Consider the following 26,754-nt stretch of genomic DNA (forward strand, 5'->3'; position numbering starts at 1 on the left):
CATTTTAACAAGTAACAAGACAGCAAAGTTAAAATGCAAACAATTGTATACATTTCAAAAATTAAAATACAAAGCATTTGATAAAGATCAGCCCAAATAACTAGCATAACCAAGAAGTGGGTCCCAGAACCAGTTCTTCAGGGCCATACAAAAAATCTGCATGGTTAGGGCCATCCTGATCTTCAGAAGGTGGTGTTTCATCGGGTGGGTGCTATAGTAGAAAAGGCACATCTAGGCCCTGCCAACTGACATTCTTTGGCCAATGGGACCCCAAGCATACTTATCTTGCCTGACTGGATTGAATGGTAGAAATAATTGGGAAGAAACGACCCCTCAAGTAACAAGACAAGACCATAAGCCTAAGAAACCCCACTGCCAACCCACACGGAGTCAAAATGCTCAGGCAGGAAGAATACTATGCAGCAGGAGGGTAGATACAATAGCAACAGTCCTACTAATCCCTAGAGCCCAACTTAACAAATAAGACCTTGCATCCAGCAATTTAAGAGGTGCAGTGGCTTAATGGCTTAAAAGATGCTAGAGAAGGTCTATACTTTAGCAGTTCGAGCCCTACCCCTGCATGAGGGAGTGAGCTCCCGTCATTTGCCTCAACTCCTGCCAACCTAGCAGTTTGAAAGCATGTAAATGCAAACAGACAAATAGATCCCACTTCAGTGAGAAGGCAACAGCACTCCATGTTTCATTGCATACTCTGCATTGCTGCGTGATGCCACATGACTGCAGAAACACCTTTAGACAGAGCTGGTTTAATAGCTTAGAAATGGAGATGAGCACTGCCCCCTAAAGTCGGCTACTACTAACAGAATACAATCCATAGGGACTCCTTTACCTTTGCTATTTTACCCAGCAACTTGTATCTGTGTGGACAGTGTTTCTGGGTGCCTCCCAAGTATTTCAGATGATCACTTCCACCTTACTACCCCTACCATGTGGTCTTGGCTGATGTCACATCTGAAACCCAGCTGGGCACAGAGGACTGCCCCACTTGGGCATGGCCAGGTTTCAGTAATACATGGCAGGTCAGTCTTCTCATCCACAATCAAGTCATCAAATTATGAGCCTTAATTCAGCCTTATCCTATTGTCATTTCCAAGCACACATTATTATATTAAAAAACTAACCACTAAAGACATGATACTGCTCTGCTCCATGTGTAGTATTAGATCTGCCCTACTCACAGATAGACCCTGGATGAGAAGTAATTTACGCTGATCCTCCAGTCATGCATATTTTGGAATTTTTCACATTATCATTACCAAAGTATGCTGGGACAAAAAATTCTTTCTTTGAAAATAAGATATTGGAAAAAGGAAGCTATAGTTACTCTGAAGAATAAGAGGCAATAATTGTTATTGTTATATTTTTTGTAGTTGATTAAACTAAGGAAGAGTATGCGCATCCTCTAATAAATCAGACAGAAAAGAATTTCCCAGAGAAATGCAAGTACCTGCAAATGCTTGATTGCAAGTCTCCACCCTGCTAGCATAACTCAAGGGAAATCTTTAGGTCAGCCAATTTAATTCAATCCAGACACATGGCCAACTTCCTCATGAGTAACATTTTTATTGTCTCCAATATCCCTTTTCATATCTAAGATCAAACCCCATAGAAAATCCTTTCAATTTTTCAGTTGAGCTTTTTTAAAACCCACTCTCAGTACAGCCCTGGATGTCTTGAGTACTTTGCAGTCTGTTTGAAACCTTAAAAACAGTAATTTGAGCTGAGGTTGAAACAAAAATGGTTTTTCTGGACATTCTACTGGAATATTTCAATACTATTCTGAAGGACAAGCTGGAGATTGTTCTAACACCTATCTATCACTCCAGTCAATTTCATAATCAAGTTAAAATGTTACAATGTAACTATCCATCCTAAAGCTTTCAATATCTCAATAGTCAAGATTACAAGATTTTAGTAAGCATATTTTCCAACTCTATAAGAGGTATTACAGGAATGTTGCAAAACGTTACAGTAAGATTAAGTGTGCAAAAAGTGAGCTGTTCATAAATCAAATAAATAAAAGTGTTTATACTCCATAACTACGTCTTCCACAATTTTTGCTTGTCTGTGTCTGTTACATGCTTATAACTACAGACTGAGAAAGCAGATTTGTGTGTGAAACACGTGGGATGGCCATACTTAAAAGTAATTTGCAATTACAATAATCAGACAGCAAACCTAGACACCACTATGTTTTACTGACTGAACAGGATTTTAAAATCCAGTTTTATGAATTAGACATATGTATGCAGTTATAATGCATTACGCGATTAAGACATATCCCATTATAGTTCTGGCAATACTTCTTTTTGTTGTTGTTAGTTGCGAAGTCGTGTCCGACCCATCACGACCCCATGGACAATGTTCCTCCAGGAGGTCCTTTTTGTACTGTCCATGGGGTTTTCATGGCAAAGATACTGGAGTGGGTTATGTACAAAACATCAGGAAAAAAACACAAGTGAAAAGCTCATAGTGACTTTATTGAGTTACATTCCAGGCAGTTAAACAACTAGTGCTTCCACACTATTGGCTAACTAGTGATGAAAGATGAACGGTACTATTAACAATCTAGACAAACAGGACATAAATAATAGCACAGCAAAAATTTGAATCAATTTAACTTGTTCCAACATTTTTGCCTTCCATCCAATCTGCTGCCAATGAAACTTTCATATTCTATTTAGCTACTTCACATTGTTGATATCCTCATAAAGTCCCTCTTGCATTGTTGCTCTTACTGTATTACCTAGTAACTCAATGCATGAGAACATCATACATTTGACTATAATTACAAAAGAAAAATACTCTTTTGTAGCTATTATAAAGTACCATTTAATGGAATATTTTTGCTTAATTCTTTTTTTCCTCTTGTTGGTTCTTTTTTATATGCAATCCCTTTTCTTACAAAATTCAAACCTGAATTTTCACAGCATAATTTCATGTTTTATGATTTCATTTCACAATGGAAAAATGTTTTCTTCTACCAAAGTCTTCTGTTTTCATCTTGTTCATAGGCAAGATACTTATTGTATCCATTAACATTTCTCATTTAAAATTACAAGAAATTTATAATTATAAAACTCAATTTGAGAAGTAAATTCTGGACGTTCAGGACAATGCTGTAACTAATGTATCAACACCCTTTCCCAAATGATAACTATCTTAAAAGGTTAATACATACAATAGTTATGTGCTTTCTCAATATATGCAAAAGTACCCTATCTAGCCTTTTGAGATAAATGCAAGTTCACGGAATCAGCAGTATCTACTTGCAAATCTACTGGGCCTTCCGAAAGAACTTCTGCCCCCTAAAGGCCCAATTTTCTAATCATAGTTCAGAAACTGTTACAGGTAGTAAAGTGATACCAAAGTGAATAATTTGCTTGCAGAAAATATTAAGTTCCATTCCAACCAAATGAAGAATTAGAAGCAACTTTATACTGATTTTGCTCCTGCTTTTCAACTGAATCAGGGATGCCCTATCCCAGGGGTAGGCAACCTTGGCTCTTTCATGACTCGTGGACTTCAATTTCCAGAATTCCTGAGCCAGCCATGCTGGCTCAGGAATTCTGGGAGTTGAAGTCCATGAGTCATGAAAGAGCCAAGGTTGCCTACCCTTGCCCTATCCCTTTCCCAGGAATAATTAAAACATGGATTCAAGATATTTTCAAATATATATATATGTACTCCATAACATTATACAACAAAACGTAATTTACATAGCTAGTTTTGGGTTCATAATTCAGTTACTTAATTAGAAAGACTTTCAGGGCCCAACTTAAGTTTTATCCCTGATCATTCAGCATTCTCTTGACAGCAGTCACCCAAGTGGCATTCCTGAACAAACAAGGCACAGGAAACAATATGCTGCAGCTGATAGCGGTATTCCAATCACAGGACTGGCAACGCACCCTGACTAAGAGAGCTATTGGGCACCGCAATTACATAAATATGTGCACCCTGGAACTGGAAGTGAGCTAACAGCTGAAATGTTTTTAGGGTAAAGCTCAATTTATTTTTACGCACACTACATGACAGGATTGTCACATTTTTATAGATACTTTCAAAGATAAAGCATTAGTATTTGTATTTACTTACTGGTCCACTTAACCCTTTGAGGAATATAACAATTACTGTAATATGTGCACAATTTACATTTCGGACAGCAAAGAATAGCTTGATAACAAATCTGACAGCTGCAGAAACAAACAGAAACAGCTTAGCTTGCCCAACAGAAAGGGCTGTGAAGTTTGACATACAGGGCAGGAAAGAAAAAAATATGAAATACATTTTGAATAAAGGCCTATACAGTACAAAGGCCTTATTCCTGAAAACACAGTAATTGTTGAAATGTTGCTGTTACAATTTCCCATTATTTCCTAGCTGGATTGGATCTTTTGTGAGCTTGTCTAAATGGTTCATTCCGGCTTGTGATGCCTGTCAATATCTAAAAGTTGGATATTTATATAATTTATATATTTTCTCCCAAAGTGCTCTCAAAAACATGCATAAGAAACTTGAACCAAGGAAAATGAAATTTGGTACACACATGTCCCCAGATGCATAATTAATTTGGCATTGAATTTATGAGTCAAAATTTTTAATTTTCTAAGGTTCATATTCTAGATAAGTCAATCTAGACATTGACAGCTATACTAGGCTACCTACATTAGTAGGCAGACTATTTTAAAACATTCTTCACTAATTTATGTTAATAGTTGTCCGCAATTTACCCATAGAATAATGAATATAATATAACATAATAATGAAATGAAATGAAGTACAGATCTGGGCATGGAAATAACTCTATGAATCCCCTTGCTCTCACTTTTTATGTCTGCAGTATAAACCAGCTGGTTTGGCACTATGACCTCCTTCAGCACAAGACTTAATATTTAGGACTGGGAAAAATAAGTAATAGAAAAGGGGAAAACATAAATAAATATATATTGCATCTAGCTTTACCCAGTTAATACGGTAGTAACCTAGTTGTGAGTTTCATTGAGATGACCAATACAATACAGTTGACAAGCTCCTTTTTGATTGTGAAATCAAAATTCCTTCAACAAGTCAATCAAGGTTCTAGCAGTAGAATATTATACACACATTGGCTACTAATGAGCACTTACTATAAGTCAAAGCAAGAAATTTGAGAAAGGTGTGAATTTAGATAGACTTCCTTTCCTGCACCACCAAAGCTTAACACATAAATAACATTTCCTGCAGACTTGCCGGCAAAACAGGACATACGTGCCTTTTTTGCTTGTTTGAAGGAAGAAAAGCTCTTGAGGCAAGCATAAGGTAAGGAAAACAGGCCCTCTCATTTCCAGAGACTTTTGAGTTTTTAAATCTTGATTTGGGGGGGAAAATATCACAAGGAGAAACAAAAACAAATTGCTTGCTTTATTTAACAATTAAATGCAAAAAAGTCCACAAATCTATCAACTGATTATTCAAAACTTTGGAACAAAATTGATCTGTAAAGTTTTTCATTCATATACAGAGTACCTGTGGCTATAATTTACCATGATGAGACTGCAAAAAACACACTGTTCCTTTGGGGTTGGGAAAAGCAGATCATTCTACAAGTTCCATTATATCCACAAAAAAACTGCTTGAATGAAAAGTTTTATAATCCACAAACCAGTAAAATAATCCACTATAGTTTAGCAGTTAGGATCTTCCTTTCAGTTACAATTATAGGTTCTAATAAAACCTATAATTTCCTTTAACATATGAATCATCAACCTTAGATAGCTAAAAAGGAATCTATAATTATTTTATACTAGAAGTAGGGATTTACAAGAAGAATTGCTCCTTCTGAAACTAATGAAAATCAAATATATCATAGAGAAGATTAGGACAGATTTTTTCCCCTCTGCTGTCTGCTCCTCTATTCATCAGAAAAATATGTAGAAATGAGTCCCACATCAGCAATTTCAAGTAACAGTAGAAACTGTAGTTCCATGTGTCTTGAGACCATCAATTCACTGAAGACTTCTGTATAAAAATAAACTTTGGCGTTTAAAAGAACTGTCATATAACACTCTTTGAGGATTTTCCCCTAACCTCAGAGGACTACACTTAGCTAGAAGCACATACCAAAACTTCTAAACTGGCACTCCTTGCTTCACTGGAAAACTATTTCTACCAACTGTGGGAATTCGACATTTCAGAATACAGGTTGTCCTTGACTGACAACGGCAATTGGGATCTGAATTGTTATCTCTAAGCAATACGGTCATAAAGCATGCTCACATCGTTTAGGGATAGCAATCCCCGCTGTCTTGGAGGGCATTGTTGACTGAATTCTATGATCATTAGGCAAGGCAACCTCTTGTTGGCTTTCCACAACAAAATCAGTGCGAAAACTGGCAGGAAGTTGCAAGTCACAAGCCCACAGATAGATAAGTAGGAAAAGAATGAGGTGGTGTGGGAAGGGTTGGGGAGGGTACACAAGATATATGACGTGGGGAAGGAGTGCAAAGGGGTAAATGGATGCATGAAAGGCATCATGTGGGTCAGAAGAATGCACAAGGGAGGTTCAGGAAATACTGCATGGGTCAGGGAGGGTGCATGAGAGGTGCCTGAATGGGTTGGGGAAGTGCCTGGAGTGCATAAGGGATTGGAACAGGTGCAACGGGCGAGGAGAGGGTATGTGGGAGGAGAGATTTACCTGAGATCCTCCATCCTGGGGAAGTTGGCAGAGATGACTGCAAATAGCAATCATGCACGGTGCTTGCAGGGTGCTTGGCAACTAGTTGAAAGTACAAATGAATTGCCAAGCACACAGATCACGATCATGTGACCACAGGGATGCTGAGGCAGCCAGACTGTGGGGACTGGTAAAAAAATTCTTCTGTGCCATCATAACCTGAAACACTCACTTACTGACTAGTCATAGGTCAAGGACTACCTGTTTTCATTTCTTCATGCTCGCTATGAAGAATTACAGATGCCTGGAAATATGGAAATGAAATTTGCACTTAATAAAACATAAACCCTGAAAATATATATTAGGCTCAAATAATAGTGGTAATAGTTCTCAGGGATTCTTGACATTATTTGTGCTTAGTTTGTGCACATATATTGGGAAGACAATAATAATTCACATTAATATCTGAAGAATTGCATGACTGGTAACATATCAAAGAAATGGAACAGTATTGGAAACACACTTATCTTCTAATAAAATGTTTCAAATTGATTTGCTTTCTTTTTCATAGAACTCCATGTATCAACCATATTGATGTAATTATTGCTATTATTTTATTTGGTTCTGTTATGATTTGGTTATTTATTATCTCAATAATTTTAATTGAACATTGCATTGTAATACCCTTCATTAATTGTTTTAATTTGTTTATATTTTTAACTGCTATGAATGTATTGGTTTATTCTAGAAAACTGCCATGAATCTGTGTGTGTGTGTGTATACATATATACGTATACATATACATATACATATACATATATATATATATATATATATATATATATATATATATATATATATATATATATATATATATATATATATATATATATATATATATATATATATATATATATATATTCTTTGTTAGCAAGCCAAAAAATTTACACACACACACACACACACACACACACACACACACATATATATATATATATATATATATATCAGGGGAATGGGTATGAAACTGGAAATTCATGGGATTATTATTGAAGCTCCATTCCTTTTGTGTGTGCATGGATGTCACACAGATATTTAAAGGGGCGAGGTTTCAATCATGATGCCATAATTACTATTTTGTGTGTTTTGACCTTCTTTCTCATAAAACTGCAATATGAACAAAAATGAAAACAATTCTACAGTAATTATCCATGCTGGAAAGAAACCAAGATTTATATTTGGCAGATATGAAAACAAATGCATAAACAAGATTAGAATTACTAGATTTCAATTAGTCCTGTTTGGTCATGTTCTGTTTTGAAATATAATAGTAATTACTTATGTTAATAGCATATTGAATTACTATCACATGCTTCTCAAAATGCTTCTACTAATGACAGGGAATAAAATGTTTGTCCTTTTTCCTATAGCTTAGCCTCTTAAACTATTTTTATTTACTCATTTATTCAATAAATACATCTTTTTTACTTCAGTTGGTATTTGTTAAACTATAAGAATGGTTATTTTCTACTACGAACTGTTACAATATAGAGCTGTTCCAAAGTAGAGTATCATTCCCTAATCCTTTACTTACAGTAAGAACTTAGAATTGATACCAAGATAGCCAAAAAAAAAACACCCAAATAGATAAACTGAACAAATCAACCCAGAGTTCTTACTAGAGGCACAAATGACCAGGCTCAAATTATGTTCTAAAGTTGAGGAAGGTGGAAGGAAAGAGAAGGGGCTGACCATCAGCAAAATGGCTGGACTCAGTTAAAGTGGCAAAAAGTACACAGTTGGGAAACTTGAAAGATAAAGTTGGGGTTAGATTGTCATGGAAAAAACCTATGTAGTCATTAGGAGTTAAAAATGGCTTGAGGGAAGATAATCAATCAATACTTATTAATATTTATGCACAGTAGGTAAAATTTATTTGAAGCAGAAACAGGCCCAGTGAACTCAGAGCTAAGGTTATGTTTCCCATATTATTCATATTTAAACAACAAAAATTAACTGATCTCTGACAGAAATTTAAAACATTTCATTACCTTATTTTCCTCCAAAAATTTCAATTTAACTGATACATCATTGCGCATTTTATCATATTTCTCTTTATGTATTTGGAATAGTTGTTGTGATTGCTCTATCTTTGGCAAAGTATTAGCATCACGGGGGCCAAGATTCAGTTCTTCTAGATCTGTACGGTAAGCATCATATTCAATCCTGAGAATAAAAGAATTAACATGTACAAATATTCACAGAACTGCAACATTTAATTACAGAGCTAATATGCAACAGGGGCTATGGTGCTGAGCTAGAAGTGGGGAGGCCCAAGTTCTAAATGGTTATTAGGAAAAATAATTGAAAGTTCTGTATGTTGTTTTGAGCTTCTGTCACAAAGGGAGAACATAAATCTAGTAAAATGAAACTTAACTTTATATCATAGTTATAAAACTTTGTAGTGACCAAAGACTATACTCTGTTGCAAAAGTTGTCAGAACCTTGTTCAATGTTTTATTATTTTTATTTTATGTTTTGATCCTGTTGCATAACTCCCTGCAATCACTTTGTGATTGAAGCAGGAAACAAATGAATAAAAATAAAACTTCAAAAATCAGCCATACCTTGTTTATGAATTACTAAATTTTTATTTAACAAAGTTGCTTTTAGAATGTATTTCTGACCCAACATTACACTGTGTTAAAAAGTAAATTCAATGTTCAATAAATAACTACTTAAATTAAAATAAATAGTAATATATAATCCATTACCTGGCACTTTCATACTGCTTTACTGTCAGTAGGGTGTCCTCAATGGTTTTATTTACCAAAGTGTTCACACTAGCTACAAAAAAATTAATTGCACCAAGCAGAGTTTCACCATTTTTAGCAAGCAACTTCTGAGTATCTGCATTGTATCCAAATTCCTCCTGTTAATATATAATTTTTGAACAGTTAATTCTTCTTTACTAAATGGTACTGGCATTATAACAGTAGCCAAGAGATTGTAATTATCAATATGAAAGCAGCCCAGTTAGCTTATTGATCTGCAATATGTTTGTATCATTGCAACTATGTTCTTCATTCTCCCAGTATTCCCAGAATCTTAGCACATGCTTCTTGATTTCAATAGAGCATGAATGGGTTGCTTTTATTTCTGGATATAAAATCCATGAAATACAAAATAAGGTTACAAAATAGTAAGGTCAATGTCTTAAAATAACCATCTCCAATCCTAGAACATCTTGTGAGAACACTGAAATTAGCAGTATTAATTCGTATTGGTATTCAACATGGAAGGTGCATATTATTGGATTTATTTCCATTAAGCTACCATTTATCACCCAATGTCTTTACAAGCTGGACTAAATACAAATGTAGGCATTTCAGCAGATAACAAAGATAATTAATGCAAATGAAATCTTACATGGAGTTCTAATGATTTTAAACTTAAGTCTGCAAAAACATCTCCAAGTTGTCGTTGAGTATGCACCATTTGAGAAAGTTGAGTTGATAGAGTATGCGCCAGTTTCAGGACATTCTCATACTTCTTTTTGTTCTCCCTCAATACTTCAATTTGAGCTTCTAATTCAAGGTCTACAGTTCGTGATCCCCGTCCCAGCTTCTCTGAGATTATTTGACGAGTACACTGTAAAATTTGAGAAGCTTAAATTAAGTTTTTCAGTTTATTTAAAATAACATCATTCACGTTATAGAATTAGTATAAAATTATTCTGAAAATATTGCATTTGCTTTTTAAAATTCTCTACATACTTCTTCCTAAAGTTTAACTATTTTAAACCATAAGTTCATCTAATATCCGGGGGGGGGGGGGAAAGCTGTGCTGAAAATCAACTGAACATGGTACTAATAAAACCTTCTAGTAATGAATGCACATACAATTCTTAAGGCACTAAAATACCGCATATACTTGAGTATAAGCCGACTCGAGTATAAGCCGAGACCCCCCAATTTCACCCCCAAAACTGAAAAAAGTTATTGACTCGAGTATAAGCCGAGTATAAGTACCGTATAAGCTTCGCCCCTTCTTAGCAACATATCTATATTCTGTGCCACGACGAGCTGCTCGTTGACTCTGGCAGCATCCCGGAGCTGGCTCGGCCGTGGTTCGCAGGGTCCGCTCATCAGGCTGCCAGGCTTCCTGGCAGCACATCCCGCAGGGAAGGTCTGCTAGGGAGGCGGTAGTCAAGCGTTGTTTCCCTCCTCGTGCGTGTGTGTGTGTGTGTGTGTGTGAGTGAGACCTGCGGGAACGGCTGGTAGAGGTGGCGGCAGTCCGGCATTTCCCCCCCTCATGCATGCGTGCTTGTGTCAGACCCGCGGGAATGGCTGGTAAGGAAGCGGCGTCCCCCCCTCCTGTGTGTCGGGCCCACGGGGCTTGACACACAGAGAAACGCAAATGCCGGACTGCCGCCACCTTTACTAGCCATTCCTGCGGGTCTGACACACACACACACACACGCACGCATGAGGGGGAGAAACAACGCTGGACTGCTGCCACCTCTGCCAGCCCTGCAACCCTCTGATGCCCCGGGGCAGCAGAGGCTTGCAGGGCTGGCAGAGGTGGCGGCAGTCCTGCGTTGTTTCTCCCCCTCGTGCGTGTGTGTGTGTGTGTGTGTCAGACCCGCAGGAATGGCTAGTAAAGGTGGCGGCAGTCCGGCATTTGCGTTTCTCTGTGTGTCAAGCCCCGTGGGCCCGACACACAGGAAGGGGGGGAATGCCGGAATGCCGCTTCCCTACCAGCCATTCCCGTGGGTCTGACACACACACGTACGCACGAGGGGGAGAAACAACGCTGGACTGCCGCCACCTCTGCCAGCTCTGCAAGGCTCTGCCGCTCCCTTCTCTCAGCAGCCTGGCCCGAACGAAGGGACAGTTCGTTTTTTTTTGTTCACTGGAGTATAAGCCGAAGTGGAGTTTTTCAGCCCAAAAAGTGGGCTGAAAAATTCGGCTTATACTCAAGTATATACGGTAATATGTCGCAGGCCATAAATATTAACATTTGCAATATGGGAAGTATAAGCTTTACCTGATTTCAAATTCAACATATCTGGCTGCCAACTGTATATGACAGCAAAATATATGGTTCTAAGCAGTGGCTAAAAGAGTCACCTATTTCTGTAGGACATATAGCATCATTCAGTCACTCTATTACTGACCAAGCATTGGGAAGATCTGTTGAATCTTGTTTTCAAATCTGCTCCCAATTTGGGAATAGGAGGACATTACAGTTAATCAACTGAATTGTTTACTGGGAGATCTTTTCTCTGTTCTGATCAGAGACATTACAAATCTTACTGTAACTCAGTTGCCTATTGTATTTGAATCAACAAACCTTAGCACGGTTCTTGAATATAACAATAATAGTTATTAAACTACTCGATAACAAGTCACTAAAGCTATGGAATATGCAAAACATGTTTCCTTGAACCAATTTATCCAACTATCTTCTAGATATATTGAGATCGTTTAAGTGGATTTAGTCTACAAAGAAAAATATGCATATTTGTTTGACTACAGTTAAGTCATTTTGCATGATTGCTACTATGGGGTGTTTTAAGATAGAAATATCTTAAAGTATCATATCTTCTAAAATGGAACTTAGATGATTTTCGAGTATTTCTTTTGGATAGATTTAAGTAGAAAAAATCTTTAACTGAACAAGTCCAAGTTTTAAAGCACAATGAATGTACTGACCATTTGCAATTCATTTTTTTTCCAAAACAGAAATTCTTTAATTTTGTGTGTAGATATCCTCACCCGGGAGACTTATTCTTATTGGAAATGGCTGCAAAATTGTACCAATCCTACATGGATGTAAATAAATTATGCAAACTGTCTTCTACAACATGTTAATGTCTAGAGGAAAGGTGCATATGGATTTTTAAAAACTGAGTTGCATTGCTTCTTAGAAATATAATTAAGAATTTAAAAAGCTCAGATATTTATTATGATTATGATGGTGTTAAACGTATCATTGCAGGATGCCACTTGTTCTGAGCAAAGCTGCCTTTTGCAGTTGACTGATGGTGATTTTGTCAACGTTGATGATATTCAAATGGTACTACACTTGTTTTGGGATTGCACCCAAAGCACCTATTGGTACTATCCTTGCTTATTTTGTCGTTCTATTTCTATCTGCTAGTCTTTATACTTTGTTCCCTTCTCCATACCTTCTTTATGGGGATAAAGTGAACACAATCTGCTCAGTAATATATTTGGTATATACTCATTCATAAATGATACAAATATATTTTTAAGGTTTTTTTTCAATAAGTGGGATTTTGTGACTTTTTGCCACCACCACCCCAAAAAAGAGAACTAGATATCATAATCTCTACAAACAGACAAAAACAAAAGAAAAGACCACTTGTGCCTTATACTATATCTTCCTAAAATGAAAGGTTTACCAATCCGATACGAGTATTCCCAGGTTGAGAAGAATATTTTCATTCCATTAAAGATTTAGATGACAATTGCTAGATAAGATGAAAATCTGCAGAAATAAAATGCTTTTCACCCATTTTGATTGTAGATACATGTGTACCTTAAGGGTAGGATAGTTATAATAAAGAACTAATTCTTCCAAATTAAAGTACGTAATGACAAAGAAACTCACTGGAAACCTTCTGCATGGTGACATAAAAAATTCTCTACTCTAAATTATTAACATAAATTGTCTTGCATTTTGTAATCGCTATATAGGTAGTCCTCAAGCCCAACATATTTGTTGCTAATGTATGTTAAGGAGTACTTGTGTCCTAAAGAATTATGGGCGGACCCGGAGGGGAGAAGCCTGATGCTGGAGATAGAAATGGTGGGAAGCAAAGTGTTACTGGTAGGCATATATGCACCTAATAACAATCAGGGAGACTTTTTCCAGAAAATATATCGGAAAATATTAGATCTGGAGCATGAGCAGATGTGTCTCTTGGGGGACTTTAATGCGGTGGTAGATAGGGCTAAGGATTACAAAACAGGGAGGGTTGATTTGAAGAAGAAGAAAGGGAAAGATAGGAGTGTCTTACCCAAAGTATTTAGGGATATGTGTGAAGAATTTGGCCTTAGGGATATATGGCGTTTGATTAACCCAGCCTCTCAACGTTATACCTACTACTCCGCCAGGCATACCTCATGGTCTAGGTTGGATATGGTATGGTTGTCGGATGGGCTGATACCTTATGCAAAAGATGCCATGATTTTGACGAACGAATGGGCGGACCACAACCCGGTGGCTATTACATTGATAAGGGGGAGTAGAGTGAGGAGTAGATGGATGATGAGCCTGGAGATCCTGAAGGATACGGTTTTTGTACAAAAAAATAAACAAGAGATGAGTCTGTGTTTTTTTTTAGAAAATAGGACGGAAGGGATGCCCCTACGAATAGTTTGGGATACGGCTAAAGCTTATTTGAGAGGCTTGATAATAAAACAGATGGCAGTTAAACGTAGGAAGGAGGAGGAAAGTAGGAGGGAAATTGTTGAGCAACTTACTAAGGCAGAGAAGGCTCTCCAGGTAAACCCACAGAAAGTTTACGGGAAGGAGCAGGTGGATTTTTGGAGGCATAAACTCAACCTTGTGGACCAAGAGAAAATAGCATGTCAAATTAGGGTGGCAAGGCAGAACTATTTTGAATATGCCAATAAACCAGGGAGATGGCTTAGCTATAGAATAAGGAAAGAGAAGGAAAGTAGAAGAATTGAGCAGTTAGAGGATAAGAGGGGGACACTGATAGGGGATAAAGAAGGGATAGAAAAGATAGCGATTGAGTTTTTTACAGAATTATATCAGGAAGAAAAGGTTCCTGAGGAGAGGATTAAACAATACCTGACAGAGTCAGACCTTCCTAAGTTATTTCCTAATGAGAAAGAGGCCTTAGATCAGGAGATAACAATAGCAGAAATTGAAAAAGCGGTCAGACAACAGAAATGTCAGAAAACCCCAGGCACTGACGGAATTCCTGCAGAATTGTATAAGGTATTAGTGGAATCGTTGGGAAAACATATGAAAGATCTATTTAATGAAATTTTGGATGAGGCTATAGTCCCGCAAACTTGGTTGGAGGCAAATATTAGTTTGATTCCTAAGGATGACTTCCCTTCGAAGCATATTAAAAATTATAGGCCAATATCCCTTCTTAATTCAGATTATAAAATATTTGCAACAATAATTGCAGATAGATTAAAAATTTACTTAAACCAATTCATACGTACAGACCAGAATGGGTTCCTTCCCACTAGACAAATAAAAGATAATCTCAGAATTATATTAAATGTTCTGGAGTATTATGAAAGCCGACCAGATAAACAATTAGCTTTAATATTTATCGATGCTCTAAAAGCATTTGATAGGGTTAATTGGGATTTCCTGATGTGTCAGTTGGAACATATGGAGTTTGGGGCTAAATTCTGTAATATGATTAAAGCAATCTATACTAAGCAGGAAGCAAGATTGTTGATAAATGGGAATTTAACTGACAAATTTGATATCTGTAAGGGCACTAGGCAGGGTTGTCCACTCTCCCCACTTTTATTTATCCTAACTTTAGAACCCCTACTGAGAATAATAAGGAAAGATGAGGAGATTACTGGGCTTCAGATAAGAGACCAAATTTATAAACTGCAGGCGTTTGCAGATGATATGGTCTTCGTTTTGGAAAACCCTCTGGAATCCAGCACGGCATTACTAAAAAGGATTGAGGAATTTGGAAACATGGCTGGTCTGAAAGTAAATAAAGATAAGACAAATATATTGACGAAAAATCTTTCAAATAGAAGTAAACAGATGTTAGAGGACACTACAGGGTTTAAAATCGTGAAGGTGAAATATTTGGGAATCTGGTTGACCGGAAGATGTTCAAGTATTAGGGAGGATAATTATTCTAAATTACTGATACAAACAAAAATGGACCTGGGAAAATGGGGTAGGATACAGTTGTCATTATTAGGAAGGGTAGCCACGGTGAAATCTTATGTTTTGCCGAAATGGAATTTTCTTTTTCAGACAGCACCAGTTAAACTTTCGCTGAAATTTTTAAAAGAGTTAGAGGGGGTAGTTTCTAGATTTGTTTGGCAGGGGAAACGGCCCAGGATTGGGGAAAAAATGATACAAGAGATTAAGGAAAGAGGGGGCCTTGGCCTACCAAACTGGGAACTTTACTATCAGGCTGCCCTCTTAGTTTGGGGCAAGGAATGGATAAGTCTAAGGAATAATCGATTGTTGAGTTTGGAAGGATTTGATTTGCTGCAGGGATGGCATGCAGCTCTTTGGCGGGAAGGTACTCCTCCAAGCAAACAGTTTACTCGCCACTACATAAGGGATATACTGATTCGGAATTGGGATAAGATAAGGGCTACGTACTATGCGCAAATTCCGTGTTGGTTATCAACTTTGGAAGCCTTGACCCATTTGACCCTACTCAAGAAGGGAAGAAGACCAACTTATAAAGAACTTTTAGATAGCAGGGGAGAACTCAAAACACGACAAGATCTGGCTCAGCAAGGGTTTCAATTGGAGTGGTGGGCCTACCTGCAGATCCAGTCAAGGTATAAGAAGGATAAGGAAGGAAGGGGTATTTACCTGAATCTGCAGGAATTAGATAAGATTCTGCTGGGTCCGGAGAAAGGGATGATATCTAAGTGCTATAAATTGTTGCTAACTAGGGTAGTAGGGGAGGAGGTGGTAAAAGATGCGATGATTGCCTGGGGGAAGAATTTTGGTTATGCACTTCCACTTGAGAAATGGGAAGAGATTTGGTGGACTAATATGAGGCTGGTGGTTTCCACGTCATATAAGGAGAACATATACAAAATGCTTTATAGATGGCATCTCCCTCCGGCTAGACTTTCCAAAATGTTCCCCGGATTGTCGGCCGATTGTTGGAAGTGTGGTAAAGGGATTGGCACATACTATCACTTATGGTGGACATGTCCGGAAGTGGTTAGATATTGGATGAGGATCCAAAAATGGATAAAGGAAATCACAGGGTGTTTAGTTGATCTTAAACCAGAGACGTATCTGCTTGGCTCCAGGCCTGGAAATATTAAGAAGGAAATATGGTATTTGGTTTTACATATCTTAACGGCGGCAAGGATGGGGTATGCTCAATTTTGGAAGGCAAATCATACCCCGCCGGATGAAGTTATAATTAGGAGAATACTTGATTGTGCAGAAGCAGACACATTGACCAAGAAGTTGAAGGGTAAAGAAGAGACACCAGCATTTCTATCATAGAATAAATGGTATATTTGGATGGATAAAAGATTAAAGAAATGAGGGTGGCTTGGAGGTTGGTCAAAAATAAAGTGATATAGTCTTTGTTAATGAATAAGCTTTGGAGTTGAATGGTTATAAGAGACTTAATGAGTGGAATATAATTGTTAGTTTAGAAGTAGATATAATGTGAAATTTTTGAAATGGTTTTCAATTTTTTGATTTCTTTGTTTTTTGTATATTGTAAATGTTTTTTTTTGTCTTTGTTGGTGTATGGTGTGTTTTCAACATGAAATGTAAATAAAGATTCATTTATAAAAAAATATTTGTTGCTAAGTGAGACAGTTGTTAAATGAATTTTGCCCCATTTTATGACCTTTCTTGTCACCATTGTTAAGTGAGTCACTGCAGTTCTTAAATTAGTAACATGGTTGTTAAGTAAATCTGGTTTCCCCCGTTAACATTGCTTGCTAGAAGGTTGCAAAAGGGGATCACTTGACCCCCGGGACACTGCAAACACCATAAATGTGAGTCACTTGCCAAGCATCTGAATTTTGATCATGTGACCATGGAGATGCTGCAATAGTCATAAGTTTGAAAAACGGTTATAAGTTACTTTTTCAGTGATGTTGTAACTTTGAATGGTCAGTAAATAAACTGTTGTAAGTCAAGGACTACCTGTATACTGTAACACCATAAAGAACAATGAAACTTGCTATGTAGTGAATATTTCTTTTATTATCAAATTTATTTACCAGTCATCTTGCAGTTTGAAGTAACTGAACGGCTTACAGTAAAGTAAAATATACAAATATCCAAACAATTTACAAATATCATAAAATACGAATATGACAACATATTGAAAATTACTTATCTATTAAAGTAATTTTGGAAACATGGGTTTGGATGGGAGAGGTGGGGATGCCTTCTCTGTTAAGGGTACCAACTATCTCCAGCCAATTGCTTCTCCTTCCGGAGCCCATGGCAGGTTTTAAGGCTTTTCTTGACAACTAAAAGAGAGGGTGGATCTTATGTCCTGTGGCAAGATATTCCAAAGGGTGGAGCCATGGCAGAAAAGGCTGTTCTTTGGATCTCACCAGCCAAAATTCCTTGGATGGGATCTGCAATAGGCCCCTTCTGCCAGCACAAGTGGGGTGAGCTGATCTCATTGGGGAAAGATGGAGCCACAGATATCCTGGACCCAGGCCATAAAGGGCTTTAAAGATAAATATCTTGAATGTCCCGAGAGTAAATTGGAAGCCAGTGCAGTTTGTGTAACAGTGGTGTTACATGTGCCACCCTAGGGGCCTCCAAAACTGTCTGCGCTGCTGCATTCTGGACCAATTGTAGCTTACAAATATTCTTAAAGGGTGATCAAGAAAAGGTGGTAATTGGTGCATCAATGAAGTTGTGCAAAGGCTCTCTTAGCCACGACTGCCACCTGCTCTTCAAGTAGGAGTTGTGAGTCTAGCAGAACCCCAAAGTGGCATACAGGGTCTGTGGTAGTGCTACCCAATCAGAACAAAAATAATAAACCTCCAGATCCTGAGACCACACTTGCCCACACTTGTCCCCCATCCACGCCCCTGCAACCTGCAGATACCAAGAAAGGGCAGCCACAAGCAAGTACGAGCAATGATATAAGTTTCAGCAATTCAAGAATTGTCAGGTGAATACTTAGAATGACCCCAAGTCTTGCTTTAACCCATTTATTTATGGCTGCTCAGCAACATCATTTTTTTATAATATCTCAATGTCTCATTTGAATCCAAGAAAAGCAACACAGGCTTAAAAATAACCTTAGAAAAATTAACTATACGAAACAAATTGCTTTCCTTGTTAAATACCATTGCTATAAAACGTTTCTTCCCATTAAGTTACTGTTGAAGAGGAAGGTTATTGTTTTAAACTGCATATCAGCCTTCAAGTTGGAAAATGCAAAATTTCACGGCATGTGAAATACCTGAATCATTTGGCTACTGCAATGAAATTAATACAAACCTTGTATGTATTTAAACTCCATTTTCTTACAAGCTCCAATTTTTCCATAGCTGGATTCTTTACTTCCTCTGCTAAAACAATCGGTCCACTTTTCTGCTGCATTCTTGGATTGCCTACTTAGAAAACACAGGTAAGTGTATCAAGGCATATTTAGAGCTCTTTCAATGGATTAAAGAGATAAGACAACTTTATTTTCAGCATCGTACTAAAGAAAACAAGATGGTGGAGAGGCAGCAAAGGCTGTAAAGAGCTCCTCCAAAAGTAAAAGTTTTATTTTATTTTACTTTATTTTTATTTAAATTTTTTAACCTCTTTTAATATTGTATTTTTAACCTACCCCTTTTTAACCTTTTAAACCCATTTTAACTCATTTTAACCTTTTAAAACATAGTTTTAAACTTATTTTTAAACCTGTTTTAACAAACGTGAATGGGGAAAAGAAGGAAGAGACAGCACTCTGCAGCAGAGAGTTTATCCAAGCCTTTGAAGCAGCAGAAAATGGAAGATTATATTGCAAACAGACAGTCTGCTCCAGTAAGTAACTCATTTGCAGGCACCTTATCAGATAAATTTAATTTATGTGACTCATTGGAATGGGACTTACAAACCAAAGCATGTAGAGCTGTCCTCCTCCCTCTTGGAGAATGGTTCCCCTCCTTGGAACCCGGCAACAGCATTTTTTGCACAGGAGGGATATGTAACAAATTTAAAGGGGGAAAATGTGACAGACTTCCTCTCTAGACAATGTTTGCTTACAGCTCAAACTGTAAACTCAATATATGATCTTTTGTCAATTGTCATAAGGTCGAGTGCCTGAAAGAATCTTTTGCAAAGTTTATTAGGACCCACCCAAATACTGTAGAAGGACTTGGGAGGATAACCATGGACAGACATGGGATGGCTAACTCAGAAAATGAAACTAGAGAAGGACCTTGTTTTCCTCCCAAAAATTTGAACAACCACAGAGAAAACACTCAATCAGACAAAGGCCTAAGAGATGACCAATATAACTACAGTCTGCAAACTAACCAGGTTACTTTGCAAATTTATGACAAGAGAGTAAATAGAGGGCGTTGGGGCAATAGAGAAGCTATTAGGCTGTCCCTCAGCCAGCTGCTCCGCTGTGAATTCACTCTGATAGATCTATTACATGCAGAGTGGCTGCCAGCAAGAACACAATGTATGAGAATTCTCCTATCGTTCAAGCAGCCCACAATTCCCTCCATGCTCTTCAGAATGAAGCCCTTTCTGAGCACCTTCTCAATATTTCCAATAAGGGTCTTTTGCTCAGAAAAAGTGTGCCCACTCCTGAAACAGCGTCACCAAGAGGGAACTGTCGCTTTAAATCCAGGCTGCAACAGCCCTCACACTACTAAGCCTGAGGCTCCTGCAACTGAACTGACCCTGAGAAAGCAAAGAAGTAATATACAAACTGTGTTACCCACAGCTGCAGGAACTGCTGAGGATGTGCCAGAGGAAATGATGATTGACCTATTCAGTGCATTGCCAGAACCTGAGCAAGTTAACATCATTCAAAGATTGGATGACCTAAAAGAGGCACTGACAACAACTCAATCTACAGCAAAGCCTCTATTTAATTTCTTTCCACAAGATGAATCCTCAGCTATGCCCCTCCAAAAATGGACATAAATCTACATTTATAGACTTACGCCAGAGTACCTGCCCAATGGAAAAAAAATCATTCTTGGAGCAAGAGCAGAGGCACACTGGCAACCGAGATATAGAGGAGCAACAACAAGTTCTGCAACCCATGAGGAGAAATATTGAACCTCACAACAACTGTGTTTATATGGGAAGCTTAGATGATATCGACCCAGCTCCAATGTCAAGTTGACATCTGGCATTTTTACCATCTAGCCGATCAACCAAGCCAGACCACCTTGCCTCTGAGAACCCCATACAGTTGATGACCTGGAACATAGCTGGCTGGAAAGGGATGGTTGATAGTGGACTAATGAGCTTTCTCTCTAGATTTGACGTAATAGCCTTTCAAGAAACCTGGATAACCGAAGTGGACGAACCAGTACAACTGCCAGGCTTTCAGGGATGGGCCTCCCCAGCCCTAAAAAAAAAGAACAAAGGGAGACCCTCTGGTGGGCTATGCATTCTTATAAAGCAAGAGTTGCAATGGCAGGGAGAGAAATTATATAACGAAGATAAATATCCATACTTTCTAGCTGTCAAATTTGAATATGACCAGTTTGAGTTAATATTGGTAAATGTGTACATTCCTCCAAGCACATCCCAGCACTTTTAATTCTGAATATTGGATGGGCTTGGAAGTTATCCTAGAAGATATATCTGTACTGTACCCTCAGTCCATAATGGTTTTATTAGGAGGTCTGAATGCTAGACTGGGTCCCTCTCTGTATGAGCTTGCCCAGAAGAAGGGAATCCCAGGGAAGTTCTTTGATAACCATCCTCAGTGGCTCTCGAGAGACTGTAAAAGTAATGCCGCTGGCATGCTCCTAGTCTCCTTAATTTTTAAGGGTAATCTCCAAATTTTGGGAGGAAAGGACAAGAATTACACATACCCTTATACATACCACTCAGCCAATTCAAGTAGTGTACTGGATCTCTTTTCTGTATCTAGAGATAAGGCTGACCTCTTCTCAGAGGTCACAGTACACCTTAGCGACAATAGCAACCATCAGCCTGTAAGTGTGACATTGCGAGGCCGCTCAGATTTAAGACCATATAACATGGCTGACAGATGGCTCACCAAAAAGGTAGAGGTGACCCAAAATAAAAGGTTAATTTAGGCCAAAGTTGATACTAAGGCTATATTAGAATGCCTTAAAACAGAGAATGCTACTAAGTGGGCTAGAACAATCCAGTCATCTACTACTGACTGGATGTCAGCCTTCAATGCATTCTCCAATCTTTGTAACATACTGAAGAAACACCTAACAGCTAAACCTACTAGATAAAGAGCCCAAGTGGGTAGACCTCGGTGGTTTGATCCTGATTGCCAGCGACTGAAAAAGAAATTGAAGGCAGCCATGAGGCTTGCCCAGAGGAATCCTACTGCCCATATACAAGCTAAGATGCTGCACACAAGAAGGGAATATAAAAAAAATATAACATTAAAGAAAAAACATTTTGCCATTTCAATCTGGTCAGAACTTGAGTTGGCTGCCAGAAGTCATAACTCAGTATTATTTTGGCACTCTGTAGCAGGTATCCTGAACGAACGGAGATTTGCATTTGACATACCAATCTCTGCTGCAGACCGGGAGAATTATTATCAGTGCTTGTTTGCCCCCACCTAACCGGTAAAGAAATTATTTTTAAACAGTGATTTGGTAAACCCTAGAACTCCCCCCCCCTTGGCCACCAGTCTCAGAAAAGGAGATACAGTCCATCATTAAAAGCTTAAAGAGCAATAAAGCCCCAGGCGAGGATTTTTTACGAGCATAATTATTTAAGAAATTTCCCAACTGGTGGGGCCCTGTATTAGCAGGTCTTTTTACACACATAAATAACACCTGCCATATACCAGATGGGTGGAAGAGGGCAATAGCTGTCCCCATATATAAAAAACGGAATAGAAAGGATCCTAGTAATTATAGGCCCATCAGCCTGATTGACATTGTAGCAAAAATATATGCTAGGTACCTTTTGAACAGAATTGAAATCTGGGTAGAGGAAAACAACATCCTCACAGAAGAACAAGCAGGTTTTAGACAAAACAGATCTACTATTGATAACTGTTTTGTCTTGAACCATCTAATTGCCAAATATGCCTATAAGAGGAGACCCCTGTTTGCTGCTTTCATAGACCTTACAGCAGCATTTGATATGGTAGAGACGTACTATGGAGTAAATTGACATCTCTTAAAATAGAACCCAGACTCCTGGCTTTGATTAAAGCCCTTTACACAAGTACCTGTTTGAGGGTACGGTATGGGGTTAATGGGGCCCTGACTAATAGGATTCACACAAATGAAGGTAGGTTCTCCTCCTACCTCCTGGGCCGCTCGCAGTCGGTGTTGACGGGAGGACAGAGGTCAACCCCGAGATCTCTTGTTTGTGGAGTCCCTCAGGGGTCGGTCCTCTCTCCCCTCCTGTTCAACATCTACATGAAGCCAATGGGTGAGCTCATTCGTGGTTTCGGGGTGGGGTATCACCAGTACGCTGATGATAGCCAACTTTTTCTTTCCACCCCGAACCAACCCAGTGATGCCCTCACTGTGATGTCCCATTGCCTGGAGGCGGTCCGGGTTTGGATGGGGAGAAACAGGCTTCGTCTCAATCCTGACAAGACTGAGTGGCTGTTCATACCGGCATCTCGGGCTGACCAGCCTTCTCCATCATTAACAATAGGGGATGAGGTATTACCTCCCGTTGATAGGGCTCGCAACTTGGGAGTCCTCCTGGATTCACGGCTCAGTTTGGAAGATCATATAGGAGCCGTGACCAGGGGGGCTTTTGCCCAGATTCGCCTGGTGCGCCAGTTGCGTCCCTATCTGGACCGAGATGCTCTACGTACAGTCACTCATGCGCTCGTGACCTCCCGGTTAGACTACTGCAATGCCCTCTACATGGGGCTGCCCTTGAGGACCACCCGAAGGCTTCAACTGGTGCAGAATTCAGCCACGCGAGTTTTGATGGGAGCTTCCTGATACTCCCGTGTAACACCTCTTCTCCGTGAGCTACATTGGCTTCTGGTTGCCCTCCGGGTGAGATTCAAGGTGCTGGTAATGACCTATAAAGCCCTAAATGGCTTGGGTCTGGACTATCTAAGGCAGGGGTCGGCAACCTAAAAAAGAAAAAGAGCCACTGGGAACCGGTTCCATCACAAATTAAAAAAAGAGGGAGCCGCGTGCGTGTGTCCATGCACGCGCATGCGCAAAAAGGTTTTTTGCGCATGCGCGGACGCACGCGGCTGCCATTTTTTAAAAAATGAGATGGAACCGGTTCCCGGTTGCCCGATGGCGACGGCCCGTCTGCAAAGCTGCCGCTTTCGGCAGCTTTGCAGACGGGCCGTGGCAGCTTCCTCAAAGAGCGGCGCCCCTGCCCATTCCGAGAGGTGCGCGTGCACCTCTCCGAACGACCGGAGGTGCGCGCGTACCTCCGCGCGAATGGGCAGCGGTGCCGCTCTTTCAGGAAGCCCGCCGCGGCCCGTCTGTGAAGCTGCCGAAAGCGGCAGCTTAGCAGACGGGCCGCGGCAGCTTCCGCAAAGAGCGGCGCCCCTGCCCATTCCGAGAGGTGCGCGCGCACCTCTCCGAACGACCGGAGGTGCGCGCGCACCTCCCCAAACCTTTGGGGAGGTGCGCGCGTACCTCCGTGCGAAGGGGCAGCGGCGCCGCTCTTTCAGGAAGCTGCCGAAAGCGGCAGCTTCCTGAAAGAGCGGCACCGCTGCCCGTTCGCGCGGAGGTACGCGCGCACCTCCCCAAAGGTTTGGGGAGGTGCGCGCGCACCTCCGGTCGTTCGGAGAGGTGCGCGCGCACATCTCGGAATGGGCAGGGGCGCCGCTCTTTGCGGAAGCTGCCGCGGCCCGTCTGCTAAGCTGCCGCTTTCGGCAGCTTCACAGACGGGCCGCGGCGGGCTTCCTGAAAGAGCGGCACCGCTGCCCATTCGCGCAGAGGTACGCGCGCACCTCCGGTCGTTCGGAGAGGTGCGCGCGCACCTCTCGGAATGGGCAGGGGCGCCGCTCTTTGCGGAAGCCCGCCGCGGCCCGTCTGCTAAGCTGCCGCTTTTGGCAGCTTCACAGACGGGCCGCGGCGGGCTTCCTGAAAGAGCGGCACCGCTGCCCATTCGCGCTGAGGTACGCGCGCACCTCCGGTCGTTCGGAGAGGTGCGCGCGCACCTCTCGGAATGGGCAGGGCCGCCGCTCTTTGCGGAAGCTGCCGCTTTCGGCAGCTTCACAGACGGGCCGCGGCGGGCTTCCTGAAAGAGCGGCGCCGCTGCCCCTTCGCACGGAGGTACGCGCGCACCTCCCCAAAGGTTTGGGGAGGTGCGCGCGCACCTCCGGTCGTTCGGAGAGGTGCGCGCGCACCTCTCGGAATGGGCAGGGGCGCCGCTCTTTGCGGAAGCTGCCGCGGCCCGTCTGCTAAGCTGCCGCTTTTGGCAGCTTCACAGACGGGCCGCGGCGGGCTTCCTGAAAGAGCGGCACCGCTGCCCATTCACGCGGAGGTACGCGCGCATCTCCGGTCGTTCGGAGAGGTGCGCGCGCACCTCTCGGAATGGGCAGGGGCGCCGCTCTTTGCGGAAGCTGCCGCGGCCCGTCTGCTAAGCTGCCGCTTTCGGCAGCTTCACAGACGGGCCGCGGCGGGCTTCCTGAAAGAGCGGCACCGCTGCCCATTCGCGCGGAGGTACGCGCGCACCTCCGGTCGTTCGGAGAGGTGCGCGCGCACCTCTCGGAATGGGCAGGGGCGCCGCTCTTTGCGGAAGCCCGCCGCGGCCCGTCTGCTAAGCTGCCGCTTTTGGCAGCTTCACAGACGGGCCGCGGCGGGCTTCCTGAAAGAGCGGCACCGCTGCCCATTCGCGCGGAGGTACGCGCGCACCTCCGGTCGTTCGGAGAGGTGCGCGCGCACCTCTCGGAATGGGCAGGGGCGCCGCTCTTTGCGGAAGCTGCCGCTTTCGGCAGCTTCACAGACGGGCCGCGGCGGGCTTCCTGAAAGAGCGGCGCCGCTGCCCCTTCGCACGGAGGTACGCGCGCACCTCCCCAAAGGTTTGGGGAGGTGCGCGCGCACCTCCGGTCGTTCGGAGAGGTGCGCGCGCACCTCTCGGAATGGGCAGGGGCGCCGCTCTTTGCGGAAGCTGCCGCGGCCCGTCTGCTAAGCTGCCGCTTTTGGCAGCTTCACAGACGGGCCGCGGCGGGCTTCCTGAAAGAGCGGCACCGCTGCCCATTCGCGCGGAGGTACGCGCGCACCTCCGGTCGTTCGGAGAGGTGCGCGCGCACCTCTCGGAATGGGCAGGGGCGCCGCTCTTTGCGGAAGCTGCCGCGGCCCGTCTGCTAAGCTGCCGCTTTCGGCAGCTTCACAGACGGGCCGCGGCGGGCTTCCTGAAAGAGCGGCAACGCTGCCCATTCGCGCGGAGGTACGCGCGCACCTCTCCAAAGGTTTGGGGAGGTGCGCGCGCACCTCCGCCCATTCGGGGAGGTGCGCGTGCACCTCTCCAAACGGGCGGTGCCACTCTCCATTTGGAGAGGTGCGCGCGCACCACTGCCCGTTGGAAGAGGTGCGCGCGCACCGGGCGGCTGGGAGCCGCAAGAGACGGCTCAAAGAGCCGCATGCGGCTCCGGAGCCGCAGGTTGCCGACCTGTGATCTAAGGGAACACCTGCTGCCGGCATCATCTTCCCATCATCCTGTGTGCCCACACAGGGAGGGCCTTCTCGGGGTACTGCCGGTTAATGAATGCCGGCGGGTTATTCCCAGGGGAAGGGCGTTCTCTGTGGGTGCGCCTGCTCTATGGAACCAACTACCCACAGAACTTAGGACTGCCCCCAACCTTCGCTCATTTCACCGGGACCTGAAAACTTGGCTCTTTGATCTGTTTGGTCCAGACTGTGGGGTTGTTAATTTAACTGGGTTTTAGATTTACTCTTGGGGCTTGAATTTAATTTAATTGTTTTAATTGTTTTTAATTTTTTGTATTCATGGTTTTAACTGCCCTGTAAACCGCCCTGAGTCCTACGGGAATAGGGCGGTATACAAATCCAATAAAATAAAATAAATAAGGCAAGGGTGTATCCTGGCCCCATTATTATTTAATTTATACATCAATGACTTGCCAGGGTTAATGAAGGATACCATGGTACACATGCCGATGATCCTAAATACTTACTGTAACAGCTTGCTTTATGCTGATGATATGA

At 41.5% G+C, this 26,754-nt stretch overlaps 1 protein-coding gene across 7 annotated transcripts in view; it reads right to left on the bottom strand.

The window, feature by feature from the left end:
* ARFIP1 (ARF interacting protein 1) overlaps positions 1 to 26,754 on the bottom strand; it is a 65,046-nt gene that overhangs the window by 6,055 nt on the left and 32,237 nt on the right. For 5 of the 7 annotated variants that reach the window (XM_081332839.1, XM_081332833.1, XM_081332836.1 and 2 more), the window contains 4 exons: positions 18,911 to 19,026; positions 10,106 to 10,327; positions 9,451 to 9,608; positions 8,728 to 8,902 (listed from right to left, as the gene is read on the bottom strand). In XM_081332839.1, the coding sequence (XP_081188965.1) occupies positions 8,728 to 8,902; positions 9,451 to 9,608; positions 10,106 to 10,327; positions 18,911 to 19,026 (671 nt within the window). The remainder of the gene's footprint in view (positions 1 to 8,727; positions 8,903 to 9,450; positions 9,609 to 10,105; positions 10,328 to 18,910; positions 19,027 to 26,754) is intronic. The other 2 variants (XM_081332838.1, XM_081332835.1) reach the window with 1 other exon arrangement.

This window comes from Vipera berus (genome assembly GCF_964194415.1).
Source record: "Vipera berus genome assembly, chromosome: 7".
NCBI classification, from domain to species: domain Eukaryota; kingdom Metazoa; phylum Chordata; class Lepidosauria; order Squamata; family Viperidae; genus Vipera; species Vipera berus.